At 39.1% G+C, this 18654-nt stretch overlaps 1 protein-coding gene across 9 annotated transcripts in view; it reads right to left on the bottom strand.

The window, feature by feature from the left end:
* The window catches only part of LOC128881530 (protein scalloped), a 216707-nt gene extending 202348 nt beyond the window's left edge, over window positions 1-14359 (bottom strand). For 3 of the 9 annotated variants that reach the window (XM_054132658.1, XM_054132656.1, XM_054132663.1), the window contains exon 1: window positions 12032-12952. Coding sequence is in view for 1 of the 9 variants with exons in the window: in XM_054132663.1 (XP_053988638.1) it covers window positions 12032-12056 (25 nt within the window). In the remaining 8 variants the exon portion in view is untranslated. The other 6 variants (XM_054132659.1, XM_054132660.1, XM_054132661.1 and 3 more) reach the window with 5 other exon arrangements.
* Between the last annotated feature and the right edge of the window lie 4295 nt (window positions 14360-18654).

Here is an 18654-nt window from a genome sequence, read left to right as displayed (position 1 = left end):
TAATTTCGTAACTTACATAATAAGTTAATAAATTACAATTTTACATAGTTTTTTTGGAAATTGATCGGTGTACGAATATTTTCTACACCCACTGTATATAAATAGGGATATCGATATGTGAGCCGTTCATTTCACAAAACAATTAACATCATAAAACAAAAAGTTGAGAAACGCGATGATATGGCCTCTGAAATAAATTATTTATTATTCAATGGTCAACAAAATTTTGTCGTTTAATGGTGTTAATCTTCATTATTCAGGAAAGTTATTATAAATATAAAAAGTTAGAACTATAGGACCAAGTATTAACGTTTGCTCAGAAGTTGGCGAGGGTCCGGCAAACTAGAGGAGACAGAGGATTACGCTTGCTCCGCCTAAACCTCCCCAGGGTTCCTCTTTCTACTATTGCTCTCTCGCTGTATCTTGTTCACGGCTTTCGTCACGCGGTAGCTTTGTAGATGTGACTGATTCGGCCAATACCGAAAATGGGTGACAATACATTGATACTCAAATTTAAGATTTTTAAAAACTCGACTCGATCGATTTGCACAGTGAATGGCTCAAATATTGACAACAGTGACGATCGGTGAGGTATATAAATGAAAGGTGGATTTTAGTAACCGAAACCGTTCAATTATATTTATTCCAAAGTGAGATACGACAAGGAATAATATTTTTGATCAGATCGTACGTTGGCTACGGTATTGCTTGTCAGTTGCAATGACACACATTGATAAAACGATCAAATCAGATACTGAAAATACAAGCGTGTAGATATGCGAGAGAGTCACGCGAGGTTACGAGGTGTTAAAGGTCTTGCCGAAGAGATAAAAGTACGCAAGGTTTGAAGAAATATAGAAATACGGTTTTATCGATAATAATGTCTTTTGGTATATTTGTATTAGGTAAACACGAGAATCGTGCCACACGCGTAGCAACAAATTTTCGAAACACTCTGAGCATTTAACACTTTCAAATCAATTTCAATCTCTAACTGGTCTCAAAGTGATTCGAAGCTCCAAATTTTCGAACTATTCGAGTACGTCAGAGTATCAAAGTTCCACCAGTACGGAATTTTTTAATAACATACTAATAGATATTTTGACTAGAAGAGTGATCACTGTTCCTTAATTACGCATTGGGCTTGCTAAAGATAAAGTATATGCGCACCCTAGGTGGTTAATAAAAATGATAATTAATTGCAATTGGTCGCAAAAAGCACGAACTAATTAATTGAAATAATAATTTATATATATATTTATCTATATTATATATCAATCTATTGTACTTATATTTAAATACGTGTGGCATATTTTATGAATTCGTAAATTAATATATAATATAATATATATAGTCAATGCTAAATTTGTATAATTAAATAGATATAGATTTCTATAATAAACGGTGATTTGTTCATTAGTATGGTTAATTATTGGTATCGGCTTTTCTAAAACACGCATGGCGATCGATAATATCGAGTTTGCTCTTGACACCGCGCACTATCGGACATTTCGTTATCGATCCCGTGGATCGATCAGCGCGACGCAAGTTTAATTGTCATCAAACATCGGACGTCGGTCGTTATCGGTCTTCTTTTAATTTTCATTATTTAAATTGGACTTTCGGTTGCCTGATTCTTCGACAGATTTCGATCGGAAATTGTTAAACGTTGATTGCCACGGACCAATCGCAATATTTTGAAAATATAATATTACGGGCAAACGAACATGATACAAATCAACGCGTCGAGTACGATTCTCCTCGATAAAACTCGCACGGTCCAACGAATCGACAACGGTCGCGTCGCGTCCTCCCTAAATTTAATTCACTGATTTCAATTTTACATTATTAATGACACCCACAACAAACTAAAATTCGTTCCGATACTCGTTTAAATTGCAGCCCTGGTTTCTCGCGAGCTCTACGTATTATATTAACGACACGATGGATCGCTATACAATCAGCACGTGTACGTGACATTCATTTAAAGAACGAAAGTCACGCGAAAATTATCTTTCGCTCGAAATGAGTATCGAATAAATGACCGACTCGCGGAAAACTGTTGTAAATTCGCGGAAATTCCAAAATTGAATCTGTTACAGATATCTCAAACGTGATTTATGCGATTACGCCGACTTTGGAAGAAATCAAATTCAAAATTTATTTAAAATATAATAGTTTGATTCTCGTAAATAATACAAAGAAGGTTCCACTGAAAAATCGTTGTAATAAACATGTTGAGGTGGTGATGCATTTAAATACAGTTTCTCACAAACTTTGTAACTACACAATACTTGGAAGAAACGGGTTTAGTTTTATTAATGAGAATGCTCTAATTCTCTAATATTTACCACACGTCTAAGAACATTCAAGACGTTTCTATAAAACAGTCCGTTTTATTCGCCATTTCTTTCGTAATTTGTTTAATTAAATAAATTTCACATGTTGTGCGATGGAAAATACATTAAAAAATAATATGTATATAATATTATCCAACTTGCAACCAAAATCATTGATTCCTAAATACAAAATACAATATAAAAGATGAAGAATCATAACTTTTTGTATTGAAAGAAAAATATAAAATGCGCACAATTTAGTTAGTTACTCAATTAAATTTATTTGTGTCAATGTCAAAATAAAAATAAAATACAAGTGAAGAACAAAAAATGAAAATTCATGTAACACTTTAATCGTATTGTAAAAATGCTATGAAAACTATAATCATTTATCACAAACCGTTCAATATGTATTTTAAAAATTTCCAATTAAAAAACCCAAAACGATATGCACTTTCTTGTTGCCAAAGATCGACCGCCTTGATTAATATGTATGCCATTTGGATACAACCAAAATGGGGAATCCCCTCTTTCCTCGGCACAAATTTTTGCTTCAACAGATTCTATTTTTACGAATTTCTCATTGTAAAACCCGTTTAAAAAAAGTATCGTGCATGTTGAGGGATAGGTGTATTCTTTCGGACCTTATTATACGTTTCATCGATATCAAGATAACCCAAAACCATAATTAATTAGGGAAACATATGTTTCTCGGCGTACCACCGTCGACGATTTCGCTATTCGGAATCCAAAGACGACAATCGAAGTCAGCCTTCTCTTCGAGTGGCTGGTCCCACCGGTTTCACCGCATGAAATCTTTCTCGGTTTAACGTTCGACCTTTCACAAATCGATCTAAGGAACGACGACCTTTTGCGTAGGTTTTATTAGTGTTACCGGATGGTCGCAGTCGCCAGCCTTCTCCTGCACACGTACCATTAAGCGAAATTCATTTATGCGAATGCTTCCACTAATTAACGAACGTTCAATAAAATTGATCCTTTTATTGATTGACCCTTAACGGTTCGAGTTCCCAACGCGTGAACGGACTTCTTTTCGCAAACAGAGATTACGTTGTCGATAGGATTAATCGTAAGATGCCTTTATTTATTTTAAACTAGTAAAAATTTAGTTACGTCTGTTCTCTGGATTTGGATTACCTAATGAAAAAAATGATTTGCGAGCAAACATTTCTGTGAAACAAGAATTCTGCATAGAATAAATTCCAGGCAACCTGAAGTCCGTAAAAGACGCCACCACCTGCATAATCGATTAGGAAAAGATTAATAAAATAATGACTGCGGATCTTTATGCATTTGTAGGAAATTTGAATATGCAAGAATCTACAAAATGCAAACAATATCCAAGAATATAAAAAAGATTGAAAGTAAAGTTCATGTTATAATATTTGCAGAATAAAATAAATTCCTGTTTAGGTTAAATTTTTGTAGGCACGTTCGCGAAGATTTTATTTTGCATAAAGATCTGCAATCTAGTTTTAACCCTTCTCGATTTTCTTAATGCGTTTTTACACGGTACTCAAAAGATTAAATCGCAATGAAATTTCCGGTACCTCCCTCTCTAAGTGTCGCAACCCGAAATCGCCACCTGGACAGGTTTGACTGTATACATATTCTATCCAATTTGTCCTCGCAAGCTGCAGCGAAATTATCCCCGCCGTTTCCTAGAACTATCGGCGCGAAGCGAGCTGCTGCGTTATCTCAGATTACGCTCGATACATGTTTATAGACCTGAAACACGCACGGCTATCAAACGTTAAACGTGTCTAACTCACTCTCACTGTTTCCTACTCTCCCTCGCTGTATCTCATTGTCGTCCCCAATGTAAACACCAATCAGCAGATGAGTTTCCTATATCTCCCTCGCAAGCTGCAACAGCCCGAGCGCGACCGAGCTACAACTTGCGAGGACTTCCTATACCCTCGTCAAACAAATATGACGTCAGCACCGCAGCAAAGACACCACGAAAAATTCATTAGAAACTTCGCTAATTATTTATGGTTCTTCTTCTAAATACTTCTATATGCATTGCGACCAAATCAAGTGTAACAAGTGAGAACTACTTATTATTTACTACTTTATCTTAATACTTTTTTTAACATAAAATAGCAAAAAGTAAATTTCCAAGTCCTCAAAATATACACATCTGATGGACATTACATGCAGCGTAATATTTTGCTTATTGTCATTCTTCTACAATTATTACAGCTACTTGTTATACCTGTAATCTGTTAGAATAAGAACGATCAAAATTTTATGATTACTGAACTTCGTATTATATAAATAAATTGCAACGACCATCAGATTGAGACTTAGCCGAGAACTTAGAAGGTTGGTACTTTAACGTAACAAAATGACGAGTAAACATTTCCATTTGATCGAATATAAAGACACAGAATGAATTTCTACGCCTACAAGCAAACCCCGTGTACTATAATAGTTTAATAAAAGCAAGAGTTAAAGGTTCTATCCGCGTGGTAACCAGTTTGTTATTTTTTGTGTCGCCGGTGTGCCGTGTAGTCTGAACAACGAAAGGGGTTAAATCGTCGACGTAGCAGCACTCGAATCGGTCGGTGCTATCGATTCCGCGCGATTTCCGCAACGGACCAGAGGCGGAAAGTTCAACGCGACGTGACGAACGTTGCTATTCGAGGGAGTGAAGAGCCACCGGAAGAAAGAAAAAAGAGCAGGAGTAACTCTAGAGGAAGACGTCAAAAGGTAAAAAAGAGAAAGAGACGCGTACACCTTCGTAGGTAATTTTAGTTACTTGACAATTTGGCACCGTCTACGCCAAATAGAAAGTCATGCGCGTAGCGGGCTCGAGCCGCACTAACGCGGCAAAAGAAAACCAATGAGAAGAGAGAGAGGAGAGGAAGGGGTGGGAGGCGAGAGAGACTGGCAAAAGGCAAAACGAGAGAAGCAGAAAGGGAAAGAAGAGAGCGGAGAAGTCCGACGGAGGGCCGTCCGTACGCGTGATAATCTATTTGCTTCTTCCGTAGTGCAACGGGACAAGAAGTCCTATTTATATCGCAAAGAAGCCTTGGTTTAATGAGTCTAGCTCCTGTCACGAGTACTGAGATACGATCACTCAGTCATTAAACAAAAGCAAGTCGAATTACCGGGGAAAAAGGAGAAAAATCGGCCGAGCGTACGCGGTGGGGTACAAACGAGCCCATTTGTTGCACGCTCTCGAATTCGACGAACACGAATTCGAAACCGATCTGTGCTTACACGCCAACAGAGAAGATTCGAAAATTGCCGACGAAGCAACGGTGAACCCTGAGCGGAGACTGACGTATACGCTCGCACTGAAAATCGCCCTGCAGTCTCGCTTACCCATTGGTTTCTATAAAAATAAAATATACTATACGTATAAGTAAAACATGTTTGTCGTCGATGAAGAAACGTTCTATGTTTTTCATTGGACGATGGAGGGTGAAATGTAAAATTTTGTGGTATATCTAACAACTAGTGCTAACGTTTGTAAATGTACGTTCTGCTGATTATGAAAGTGGTCTTTATGTAGGAACAAGTAATAAGTTCAAATTTGACATGTTACTCGGATAGGTCACTCTTACTATTACGCGTAAGCATACGTAAGAGGTGCCTTGTAACCAAATTTACGTCCATTTACACTTTTTTTTTTGTTTTAAATTATTTATTTATACGGGTCGCATTAACATCAAGGTCATTAGCGACCATAAAGATTGAACATATCTAAATTATAATTTTACATTATTGTACTCGAGTATAATTGTAAATACATTGAGTAAAGAACTATATGAAATTGTTTTGAACATAATTACAAAGTGCGATATACATTTATGTTTTCGAGGAATAATAAGACCTGGGTTATGTTTTTGTCATTTACACTTTTTTTGTTTTCTATATACGCTGCGTCTGTTTCTTGTATATGTTTGTGAAATTCTGTTACTCGTCTTTAAGTTATGCCAGAAGGTTAAATTCCTACACATAAGTACATTTCATAAAATTGAATTGCAGAACAACGTACGTATAATGATATTGTCTATCGTTAATCGATTTAAATAAATATTCGATATACTCGTTGGATTCTTTGCCCATTCTGTTACTAATAACATTTGTTTATCCTTCTTTGTTTAAAATACTTTAAAATTAATCATTTCAATACGCAGCGCATAACTTAGTCCGATGTGTAACAGATTAAAAATACTAAGAAGCCTTGCAGAAACAAATAGCAGCTTGGATAGGTGTTGGCAAACATTGTTCGTTGCACTGTACCGATAGAATGGAAGAGATGATCGCTTAGCAACAAGTGCCGTGACTTCGATTTCAAACAAAAACAGATCCTTGACGAGAGACTGACCCGAGAGACCAAGCATAGGTACAGAGGCAATATTGTGTAAGTGGAGATAAACGTTGGATCGGTTACCTCGATAAGTGCACGATACCTAACCAAGTTCCCTGCAACTATAGTGGTCTCGCTACGTTTCTTTTAGGGAATTCCAAGTTTTGCAAGTGGAGGACCCTTACCGTGAACTACAACGCTACAAAAAATGCAGTTTTGTAAAATTGATGTACATGTGAATCTAATCGCATGGCTATTTTTTATCGGCGTTAAAAACAACTTTAAAGGTGTCAACGTTATCACGAAGAAATTCTAATTTCTCCTATTTTTGGTAATATCTTTGAAACCATTTGAAATGTTGAAAAAACGTTATATGTTTTCAAACAGACATTTCTTAAGAAAACACAATTTAACTCTAATACTAATTATCTAATCCTTCTATATAATTATCCCTATTAGACTAATCGTCTAATACGATATTGTTGCAACCGTTTCCACGTATACTTTACATACGTCAAATATCAGATTTTGTTTATGTATATCGGTTCACCAATTTTTTCTTGTTAGATGTTAGAAGCACGTTCGTGATATTAGAAAACGTTCGTGAACAAGTAAAGTGTGAATACTTTTTTATTCGTTACACGTATATCAATAAAAATTTGGACGCGGCCTGTAGAGTGTAATATTTCATAACCCTTTGCGCTATCTTCACGAGTCTGACATGAAAATTTTAGGTCAAACTTGAAAACCACGAGTCAGGCTCGTAGAATTTAGTGCAGCCATTCGGGCGCACGGGTTTGGCGAGGCTTTTCCCGAGTTTCAGCGTAGTGCAAGGAGATAATAAATGAATAAAAATGTTACCTTTCTAATCAATAAAATTAAACGTTAACCAAGTTGATTTTATTCATCATACATCATCAATATGAAATTCTGCCCCCTGGAAGACGCATGAGTTTATTGCGAACCGAGGAAGAAGTCACACGCAACGTGCGTGTCGCTTCCAGGCTTGGCATGGAGAAGCTATCACGTGTGATGCACGTTGTTCGTAGCACAAGTGGTTAAGATCGCGAGACGAATCGGTCAATTTCCCATTTGCTAAAATATGAGTATACCCCTTCCCACAGATTTTCAAAAGCTTTCGATCGTCTACGCTCTGTTCATATGACACATTGCTTAGATGTTAACACAAGAACTATCAAGCCAGTCAATTCGACCCATGTATTTTCATTTATTTTGTAAATTGCTCAGTCACTAACAAAGCTTTACAGTAATTTCCGGTGACAATTATCAGAATAGGGAACTGGTTGCACATTGAAGAGTTGCGTTGGCTCTTCTCAGTGTAATTAAACAGATATTGCAGTATTTATGATAGATACGCGTCGAACGACGGCTTCGGTAGGTGTAGGATTAAAAGTCTTCGGCGAATAAAGATGCGAGATTAGCAAAAGAGAAAAAGACGTTATCCGAGTTCCAATATTTGACTAGTCGATAAGACGAGACGATAAAAGGCCGATATCGGGCGTAGAAAGTGAATACGGGTTTAGCGAAGGTGATATGAATATCGAATTCATCGATTACCGATTACCGCCGCTACCGGTTCCGTGTGCATGCAACGCTTTGCTCCTCGGAAGAAAAACGAGCTGTTCGGCCAACAGGAACGAGGAGGGCGGAACAGGCTCGAAGAAACACACGTTGCACCTGCTGCTTAACCGAGATCCTTTTCCCTGAACGGAACCCCAGATTTTATCCGGCCAGTTAAAACTTCGATGCCTATCGCACGCTACAAGCCCAACTAACGAATTTTAACCAGCTCCCGTTTTTAATTTCAACGCCGCGTAGTGATTAGGTGTTCCGTCTAGTTTGAAGATAACAAAAAAATTGATTTTATTTTTACACTTTCGTCGAGAACCAAGTTTCGAAACCTTTATGTGCTAAAAAATCTGCGGTGAAATATTACTATATTACTATCTCCCAACAGTTTTTGCGTCATGCCCCGCCTGAACACTTCAAAGCTCCTGAATGTCTCCTGACAGTTAATCAATTTCTGAGAATGTGTAGTGTAAGTAAGTACATTCAAACAGCTTAATAAAAGGAACGTAGATGAGCTATTTTTAATTCCACTATTTCCGATGAATATAAATGTTATATTAAATACTTTAGTTAATGTGATCCTTGAACTTTTCTACTTTCTAATATCCGTGCTACTTTGTTTTCTAGGAATAAAAAGTTTTCATAAGAGACTTCAACAGTTAGCTGTACAATTTGCTAAAAAATTCGCGCAATTCTTACTAATATGATCTATTTCTTTCAATTTTCATGTTATTCCATGTTAAACATTCTGATTTAAAATATTTTGTTGAATTTTTAAAACAGTCATGCGTTCTTTTGTACACACCTTGTACAACGACGTATTACCCTAACAAAATTAATTACTTATACTAAGAAAAATGTTTGTAGCTTGAGAAACGTAAACATAGAAAGTTCAAAGTTGACGTTTCCAATAATTTCTTTAAAAAATTCAATGCAATTTGGTGCAATTCATGTTTTAGTTTGCGAACGTTGATAAACGTTGATGCAACGGGCCATCTTGGCTTTGAAAAGTTAGAGTTAAGTGTTCGAATTTCCACTTAATAACAATTAGATGTCGCTGCCATGCAGCTGCAATATATTAATTTAATAAAATTTAGAGGATATAAAGAAATTCTGTCGCTTTTACACACACACACCCCCTCCCCCGTTCCTGAGGAAATAACTTTTTCAATGACTTAAAATTGAAAACTTTTAACGTAGTAATGTACCTATTAATTTTCGAAAGTTTAAGAAGTAACATATTGCCTCATTCTTCAAACGTTGATGTAATATGCACTCTCGGTTTTAACAAATTACAGTTCTGTGTTCGAATTTCCATTTAATAACAATTAGATACGTCGTGCTGCTACGATATATTAATTTAGTAAAGCTGAAAAACTGTAAAGAGATTCTTATATTCAACCTCCTCCAACCGCCCCTTAAAACAAACGTCTTTCAATGTCCAAGAATTATAAAGTTTTTAAAGTAGTAACGCGCATATTAATTGTAAAATCTAAAAACTAACAATAGAGTTTTATTTTGTAGTGTGTATGTACTATGTTTGATTGAAAGAACGTTTGAAAATATTTTAGAAATTGAAAAAATCGCAAAGTACAGGTGCAGCGAAAGAGATGGCTTTTAATCCACGCAACCCCAAGATCCTTTGAGGTAGAATAAAATTTACGTTAAATTCGAACCGGTATCCGCCGTTGCAACATACTATTCACTGGTAAAACGCGATAGCTCAAAAAAGAAAATGGCTTCCAATGCTTCGATTGCATGCGTTACTCTTATTTCATGCGTGAACGCGCCAGATAAGTAACGGTAATAGCCATTATCAAACTGAAAATAAATCGAAACGCAAAGAACACTATTGGCTTTGCGTCAAACAGTTATCGATAATATAACAAGTTTGTTCCGTGCTGGTTTAGAAATTCATATTGGATCGGGTAGTGGTAAAACCGAGCAAACAGTAGAAGGAAGTCACGTTGCCGCTATGATTCGGTATTTGGGTCGACAAGAGAATTTTTCTCGCGGTAAATTGTACCCAAAAATTCGAATGGAAGCCCAGAAACGGAATCCGAACGTTGCAACATTTTCTCTCGGTATTTACGTACTACTTTACAAACTCGTCTACTTCTGCGTAACCTTTTTTTAAAAAAAACTTCATTACAACCATCCATGAGTCACGCTCCGATGTACGATAAAGATTGTAATAAATCTACTCCTCGATAATAACACCGCGAAAACGTTGGCATTGTACGCGTTTTCTGTAGTCACGTTGGAGCTTACGCAGAGGCTAGACACGGCGAGTGGTATCTAATTGAAATACGAACGCGTCGATGACAGAAGTCTGCGAATAAACTGACCCGAAATACGCAATCAACAGCAACAATCTTTTACACGAACGGCGTACCTGGCTCTACCGCTTACCAGCTACGATAACAGAACAAGTATCCGATCAAATTTATGTAACAGCGTGTTACCGTGTTACCCTGGAATTATTCTCGATAACCTACTACGATAACGTCATTGTGCTAAAATCACTGTCACTCGAATATTTTCGTGATGTTCCTCGGCAACCGTGCACGTTCCAGCGTACAAGATTCGTTTGTGGCTAAACAAATCGTGTTACACGGTACATTTCCGAGAAGTCACGTTCGGCTTGGCTTGTTTTTCGACGTCTTTTTTTACCAGCCGAGGAAAAAAGTTTTAACGATGTAAACAACCACGGTTAAGCAACCAATATTCCCAGATGCGCTTTCAAGGAAATATTCGTTCGACTAGGAACTAAGGAAAGATAGTATCTCCAAAGAATAGGTTCGCAAAATTAAAAAGATAATCGTAAACTGTCCACAGCCGCGCGTCCCGACGGCGACGACGCCTAGCAGGGTCGTCGGATTCTCTTCCTCGACTTCAAATGCGAGAAATCTGACTTTTTTCGGTTTTGCACGGTGCGAGAAAATACATTCGATGTTCATTGTGCTAAAATTATTTGCACGAAAATAACGATGATCTCCTCGCAACATTTCCCTTTGAGAGAAGTAGTTTCTTGGATTGTTATATGCGCAATACTTTGTACGAATTCAAAGCAAAACCAGTTTGTGTCGGATCTCCGTTTGGTTTCATTTATCACCATAAAAATCAACCGTGAAGCGCATTTTCTATGCATGGTACAGTTTCGCGGTGCACCTAGGATGTTTTTATAAATCGTTTAAATCTTTTTCGAAATCATCTTTGAAAAACCGTCGTCTGCTTGGCGACTCGTGCGTGGAAGGGATCCGTAGAACGTTTTCGCTTTAAAAATTTGATATGATTCTCGAAGCAAGATCATCTGCGACTGGATCTTGAGCTTTCCATTCGATACATTTAACCCTCTGAGTGTATGGACGCTTGCATGCGACTCTGTTGACAATCTTTTCGATCTGCTTGAGACAACAATCGTCACTGTTTTCGTTCTATTTATCAAGTTCGCGTATTTATAGTCATTAGCTTCCCATATGTAAATGGTAAACCGAATGGTAAAATTGAAAAAGAATTTTAAAATTGATTGGTTTTATCCGCGGATCGTTTAGCTCAGAATAAAAACTTGAATCCGGCAAACCTGATGCCTAGCCAAGAGAGCACGATAAAAACAACAGCGGCGCGGTACCGCGTGTTACAAAGCCACTCGTCGCACAAACACATACGCGTACACAAGCCCGGAGAGGTAACCCACACAGTGTCGCATGCAAGCGTACATTCGCAACACAGGCACACGATTAAAAGAGAAACTCACTCCAGAAATAATGCACAGTATCCATCCAAGTCGCGGCGGCGAAGGAAGGGTTTGCTTGTCCTGGATTATCAAGAGGCGAAAGAGCGCGAGAAAGACAACACCAGCGTGGCGTGTTTAAGTTCCTCGAAGGTTTATCGTGATGGGTGTCGTCGTCGCGATCGTGGTCGCCGTCGTCTTACGACGACGACAACGCTTCCCGCTCAAAAACTTTTCTCGGTCCGATGGTCGAAATATCCGTTCCCGTATCTCTGCACTGGGCACTCACTGGCCGAGCATCGAAAACGCACCGCGTAACGCGCTAAACACCGTCTACATTCCCCGCGGATATATTTCGCGCGGAGCTTTTCCCGCGTTTAGTTTTGTTGACGCACACGCGGCGACGGTAACGCGGCCAGAGTGAGACGGAGAGAAACGCACACACACATATAACACGCGAGTACCGAGCGGAGAAAGAGCGGGGAACGGAGGCAGAGGTAGAGAGCGAAAGAGAAAGAGAAAGAGAAAGAGATCGCGCGAGAATGACAGGAAAGGGGAGAAAGACAGACGCGTATGTAGGTAGTACGTCGACGCACGTACAAAGTCGAGAGGAACGGAGTACGTGCGAACACTTGGTTTGGTCCTGGCTAGGAGAAAGAAAATCCGTCGCTGGCACCGACGCTCCACCTCCAAACCGGAGAACAAGTACGAGTTCGTGTTATGTATCGTCGCGGCCGCGGACGAAGTGCGTGTTCGCGCGCGCACAGTTTTGAAAACAACGACACCGGTACGCCAAGCCGGTACTATATAGTACGTATGTATCTCTTAACGTTTCCTCCGTTTCCTTCGTCCGACTCTTTTTCCTATCCTCCGCGAATTCGTCTCTTTTACTCGCGCGGTTTTTCCGCACGCACACGCCGCCGCGGATCAATAATTCACCATACGAATCTCACCAGAAGCGGGTGAGCGAGCGGGCTGGCACGCTGGCACTAGGCAGAGGCACACGTTTCTGTCGTGGCGCGCTCTCCGTCGGGGAAACGCACGCAGCCCACCACCACCGGCACACCGATCACGCTTCGTCCTAACCTCCTCGACGAGTCCGTGGTATACGCTGTACACTGTACGGTGTACGCCGAGTCGTACACGTTGCCAGAGTGACTGCACACGCTTCTCTCTAACACATTCACGCGACGTCGCGTTCTCTTGACACACAGCTGACACAACGCTCGTAAACACGCGACAATCGGACAAAGACGGATGCACCGATGCACCACCAAACTCCACGGTAGATGCGATAGACCGGCACGACTCGAGCTCTTCGTTTATCAAACTGATCCCGCTATCGTTTCATCTCTCTTTCATTCGCTCCCTCTCCTTCTTATCTTTCTCCTATCCTTTCTCGCTCCCTCACGCATACATGCTCCCTCTCTCTTTCCCCCCGAGTGGTAGTAGGAGCAGCACCACTAGCAGCAACACGGGGCTAGCAATGCGAACATCACGGTCACCGGAAATACGAACCCGACGATCACGACACATGAGGAATATAGGAGGAATCGGTAGTATCTTTTACCGATTCGTAGCACAGTCGCGACCGTATAACCTCGGCACTCGTACACGTTCTCGTAACCGTACACGCGTTCACGCAGTCGGTTCGCCTGTATCTTCTCTTTTCCTCCTAATATTTCTCTTTATCGCACGGTTGGTACGTCGTCACGTCTCTTTCTTTCGCGGAGCGTCTATCGCTCCATCTGTCTCGCTCCTTTTCGTCCGTCTGTCCGTCTGTCTGTGTCCGACGGTGTGTATATCGCCGTCGTCGCTGCTGTCGAATCCGTTTCGTGCGCGGCCCCTGTGTGGGACGACGCCGCTGGGACACACGGGCGTGGACGAGTAGACGCGCTCTTTCGAGGACGTTTCGACACTATATTCTTTAATGTACTTACCACTGGGCGAGCTGACGTGGCGTCGCGCGCGCGCGGAGCCTTTTACACCACCGGGAAAATTCGCACAGTAATATTAGCGCGCAACGCTGCACCCCGGTAAATACGAGCGCAGTCACCACTCTTGTTTTTGGTATGCCAGGAATGGCACAAAGAATCTGGACAACGCACACGCCTGCTGCGCAGCCGGTCTGCGCACACGCTGACACCGCTTATGCGGCCGCGGGAGAAACCAGAAGCCGAGCGCGGCCGACGATTCGCGAACTCTATCGAACACGACCGACCGTCTACCCCCACTCAACGCTTTCGGAACCGTCGTCTCCCTACTCCCCGCGCGGGAGATCAGTCGCGTCACGCACGTAATAGAGGTTGGATGTTGTTGCTCGCTCACTCGTTTATCCTTTCTCGCTCGACTTTCAGAGGCACTTGTTGAATTTCAGGGGTTGCGTCTAGATTTTTCGGATGAACCTTTTCATAAATAACCATGTACCGATTCGTTAACCGTAAAACGGCTTCTATACTGGTACACGCACGTATTTTTTATACGATTCGACACGAAACGTGTAACGAATAATATCGTTGTGGGAATAACATTATAAGACTGTATGCTTGTTCGTATTATTTTTTATTAATTTTATTTGTTCGAACGAATATGCCATCATCGAAAAAGTAAACGAAACAAATTCGAATATTTTTTTGTTGAAACGTAATTTTATCTAAACGAATCAAATTGTTAATCGTCTGTTTATACTTGTTTCGATCAAATTTCTTTCGTTTCACGATGCGCTAATAACTGGAGTTGGCGATATCGTCGATGTCGTAATCTCCAAGTTACCGCTCGTAAGCTAATCTGTGGGCACTTTTTCGGTAACAGACCGACTGGAACCATCTGTGTACTTAACGGATCAAAGGGATTAGCCGATGGCAGCCGTGTGCGAGACGACTGACCCGCTACAAGTGCATTGGTTTATTGTAAGATTACCAAGTGACATTCATGCTGCTTTCTTTGGAAAACAACGTTCCACTCTTTGTCACCCTTCAAGGTGTTTTTCCTTCATACCTGTACGGTAATTTTCTTTAAAGCTAACTCGACTAGTCGAAGTCTCTTCTCGACGCGAAATCTTTACCATAGGTTTAGACCTTTTCAAGGGTTTCGAATCGTCTATACGATTCTTAATAGAAAAATTGCAAAGCGAAATTGAATTTTTCAATGCGTGTTTATCAATATTATCAAACTTCACAGGCTGGTAGGAATATTAATTTTTTTTGGTGATTCACATACATGGTGTTTCATCGTTGAAAAGATGCCTATTTAACTTTATTATTTTCTACGACACAAAAAAATGTTTTAGATGTACTGCGAGTGGTTTTAAAAAGTAAGTATGGTGCAGGAGAGATTGTTCAGCGGTTTCGTAGCTACTGATATTTGTTTTACGCGGAAACATATTATTTTTCTTGTACCTTGTAACAGAAGCTAGAAGCTAGAGCCTGTGCGCCTCTAAGACAGAGTACACCGCAATTGTCTCGTTTTTCAATCGCGATCAAAGGTTAACTGCAATTAAAATCTCACTTTTCAGTTGCAATCGAAGTTAATTGTAATTGAAACTAAAATTCGAATTGATCGAACGAATCAATTGAAAATTGAATTGACTAATATGCAACACTATATTATACAAGTTCACCGTTGAATGTGTCCTGTGCGCAGTAATTTAAGCGATTATTTGATTACCATAAACAATCCGGTTGAAAAGAAAACACGATCGAATGTTTCCCGAACTGTTCGAAGGAACGAGTTCACTCGTATAGCATTCAGTGTGTTTCATACAGTCGCGCGCACAGACATACAACGGGCGGGCAGAAATGCGATTTAAACATGACAAAACGGGTAACGTTCGTAAAATCGAATGTCACGTATCAAAATGACGCTCAAAGCGTGCCTTTTGCACGTAGACAAAAGCGGCCGTAATTAATGCTTTTATACGGGAGCTGTAGTGCAAGCTCCTTTTGTCAGTTGGACACATTGTGCTCCGCAAATGTTTACGAACGATCACAGAGTAGCGGAGCGTGCACGGTGACAGACTCGCCGCCGGGCTGAAACGTACAGTTTTCGTGCCGGTTTTCAGTGCGCGCGACACATTGAATGGGAAAGGCACGGTCCGATTTCACCCGCGAGGTTTAATTACTTAATTACGCTAACGCTCGATTTTCGTGACGTGTCGACGAACCACGCCGACTAAACGATTCCGTTAGTTTCACGGCAATTCCGTGCTCTACGCCCTCTTCGTTCGCGATTAAACTATGATTCTGCGATACACATTCGGAAATTCGTTTCACCGTTGTTCTCTTTAATCCTTTGCTCTGTACACTCGCTTTTGACAAAAGCTAATCTGCTTTAATTTGTCCATGAAACTCTTAAGGGAAGGAGACTCTAGTAAAACGCTGAAAGTAATACTTTATTCGGGAATTTATTGTGATCAAATGGTTCAATAAAATTATTTGAAATTTTGTACATGGTTATATACGTAATTGAAATTACGGAAAAAAAATGTTTATATTAAAATTCATTGGTTCTTTGAAACGCAAATTTGCGTAACGTCTAACGGTTGTTGAAGTTGTCTCAGAGTAAATATTCAAAAAGATTTCTATTGTTAATCGTTGTAGAAAAGGTTTGAACCTAAATGTAGTAAACAAAATATTAGAAATTCACGAAAACACCGTCTATACAAAAAAGATGTTTTTAGATGCAAATTGTGTTGTGAATATAGAATAAATAAGCAAATAAGCAAATAAGCAAATTTGAAATAAGTAGTTCGAGAAAAATGCGTTTCTTTTTTTTTTTCATTTTTCTTGAGTCTCCTCCCTTAAGTCACCTCTGATGTGATGTTTCGTACAATAAAACAAATTAGTAAGACACAATCTTATTCAAAAACTTTATTAGAAAGTACGATTGTCGATACGTTGAACATTATTATCGATACTTTTATAATAGCACCGATTAATCACTCTCGCGATGAAAGAAAATAACAAGTCTTGTTTTCATTTGGCTAATGAAGATCAAAGCAGCAAATTTTGTTGTCTTCGTTCCATTCTCGAATAAGAGATGAGAATTTCATGAAAATGCAAGCGCATTATAATTCTAGAGTTAAATGAAACGTCGTACACGTGATTCGAGGGACGTTCTGCGATGCACCGCGTTATGCAACGATGCATTTTGCATTCAGTCGTATCCGAGAACTCTGCCTAGTATCGAAATATAAGTTCATCGACATTGTCAACTGACTGCACCTGACCGTTGCAAGAAATTTGCAGTGTCGTCGGATCGTTATTGCATCGCCTCCGCGAACAGCGAATCAGTGTTCACTTTTTGTTCGTTAGATTGAACTATATTACCTGAGAAATCTGTGTACTTTTTCACAATTAATTAAATTACATAGAGGAATTTGTCACTACTTTGCTAATCGAAGATTTTTCATAAACTACAGACATTAATAAGATGACTCGAATTAAACTTTTTTCATAAATTACACATAATAATAAGATGGTTTGAATTAGGCTTTTATAATGTATACAATACGAGTATTAATATGTCATGACATTTTTTAAATAATACTCATCGTGTCATTGTCAAATCATCCAGGGCTGAAGTTTCTTGAAATTTTTATTATCATTAATACCACGGATAAATTTGCCATTTTGCATTAATTCCAAAATCTTCGAAATGGAAACTAAGATTTATTAAATTGTATTTATTTTTATATAAAAATATCGGTAATATCGACAAAATTAATTTTCAATTCAGCTCTGTACAAGAATATAAACATCATTCAAAAGTATTAACAGAAAGACGTGGTTTGCAAAAACCATTCGTAGAACGAGAAATTTTATTCATTTGTACCGGCAGACATAGTATCCCATTTATCACTTAAAATTTATTCCAATAGTAAAAATCGCTCTATTATATATTTGTATATACAAATTTATTAATGGAGTCGTATTATCCGTCACGAATTTTCTGGAAAGTTGAAAATTTAGATTAATTATAATGGTCTATTGTGCTATAAAGTGATTCAATATATTAAAGCAAACTTGTAATTATCGTTTCGCAGAACTTGTCGCTATTGTTCCCGTTTCGTTGAAAACTCCACTAGAGGACACGGAAGCCGACCAATTTCAGTTTACGCTTGAATTTGTGACGTCGCGACAATGGCTAAATTGTATTCGGATATCGTGTTCATAAAGCAGACGCATAATCAAATTATTACCGACATCATGACCTTTCGGGCTCTTTCGAATCTCTGCGTCAGACAGAAATGTCATTAAAATGTTATTCACTTTCGACGTTAACGTTCATCCGACACGAAACCGTACCAGTTTAGAATGCAGTATATAATGCAATTCTGTTTTTTTTTTTCATAAGTTTTGTACTGAACATTCAACAAAAAGGAAAATTTAAGCGATTCTGAACAAGTTCTGTCCAATCAGAATTTAATTTGGAGCACCGGAAGTAGTAAACAAATTTTTGAGAAAACAATGACAGTAAAATTTGCGGGAGTTTGGAGACGCGGTTACCTTGATTAGAGTATTGTCTTCTAGAGTAAAAGAGACAGTCAATTATCACAAAGGCAGTGTTATTTAAATTGCCTAATTTCTTTTTAGTTAAAGTAAATTTCAAATAAAACACTTGAAAGCGTTGGAAACTGCTGGTAACGA

This window comes from Hylaeus volcanicus, chromosome 8 (assembly GCF_026283585.1).
Source record: "Hylaeus volcanicus isolate JK05 chromosome 8, UHH_iyHylVolc1.0_haploid, whole genome shotgun sequence".
NCBI classification, from domain to species: Eukaryota; Metazoa; Arthropoda; class Insecta; order Hymenoptera; family Colletidae; genus Hylaeus; species Hylaeus volcanicus.
The sequence above is the reverse complement of the archived record's forward strand: the minus strand, read 5'-3'. Positions and strand labels throughout refer to the sequence as shown.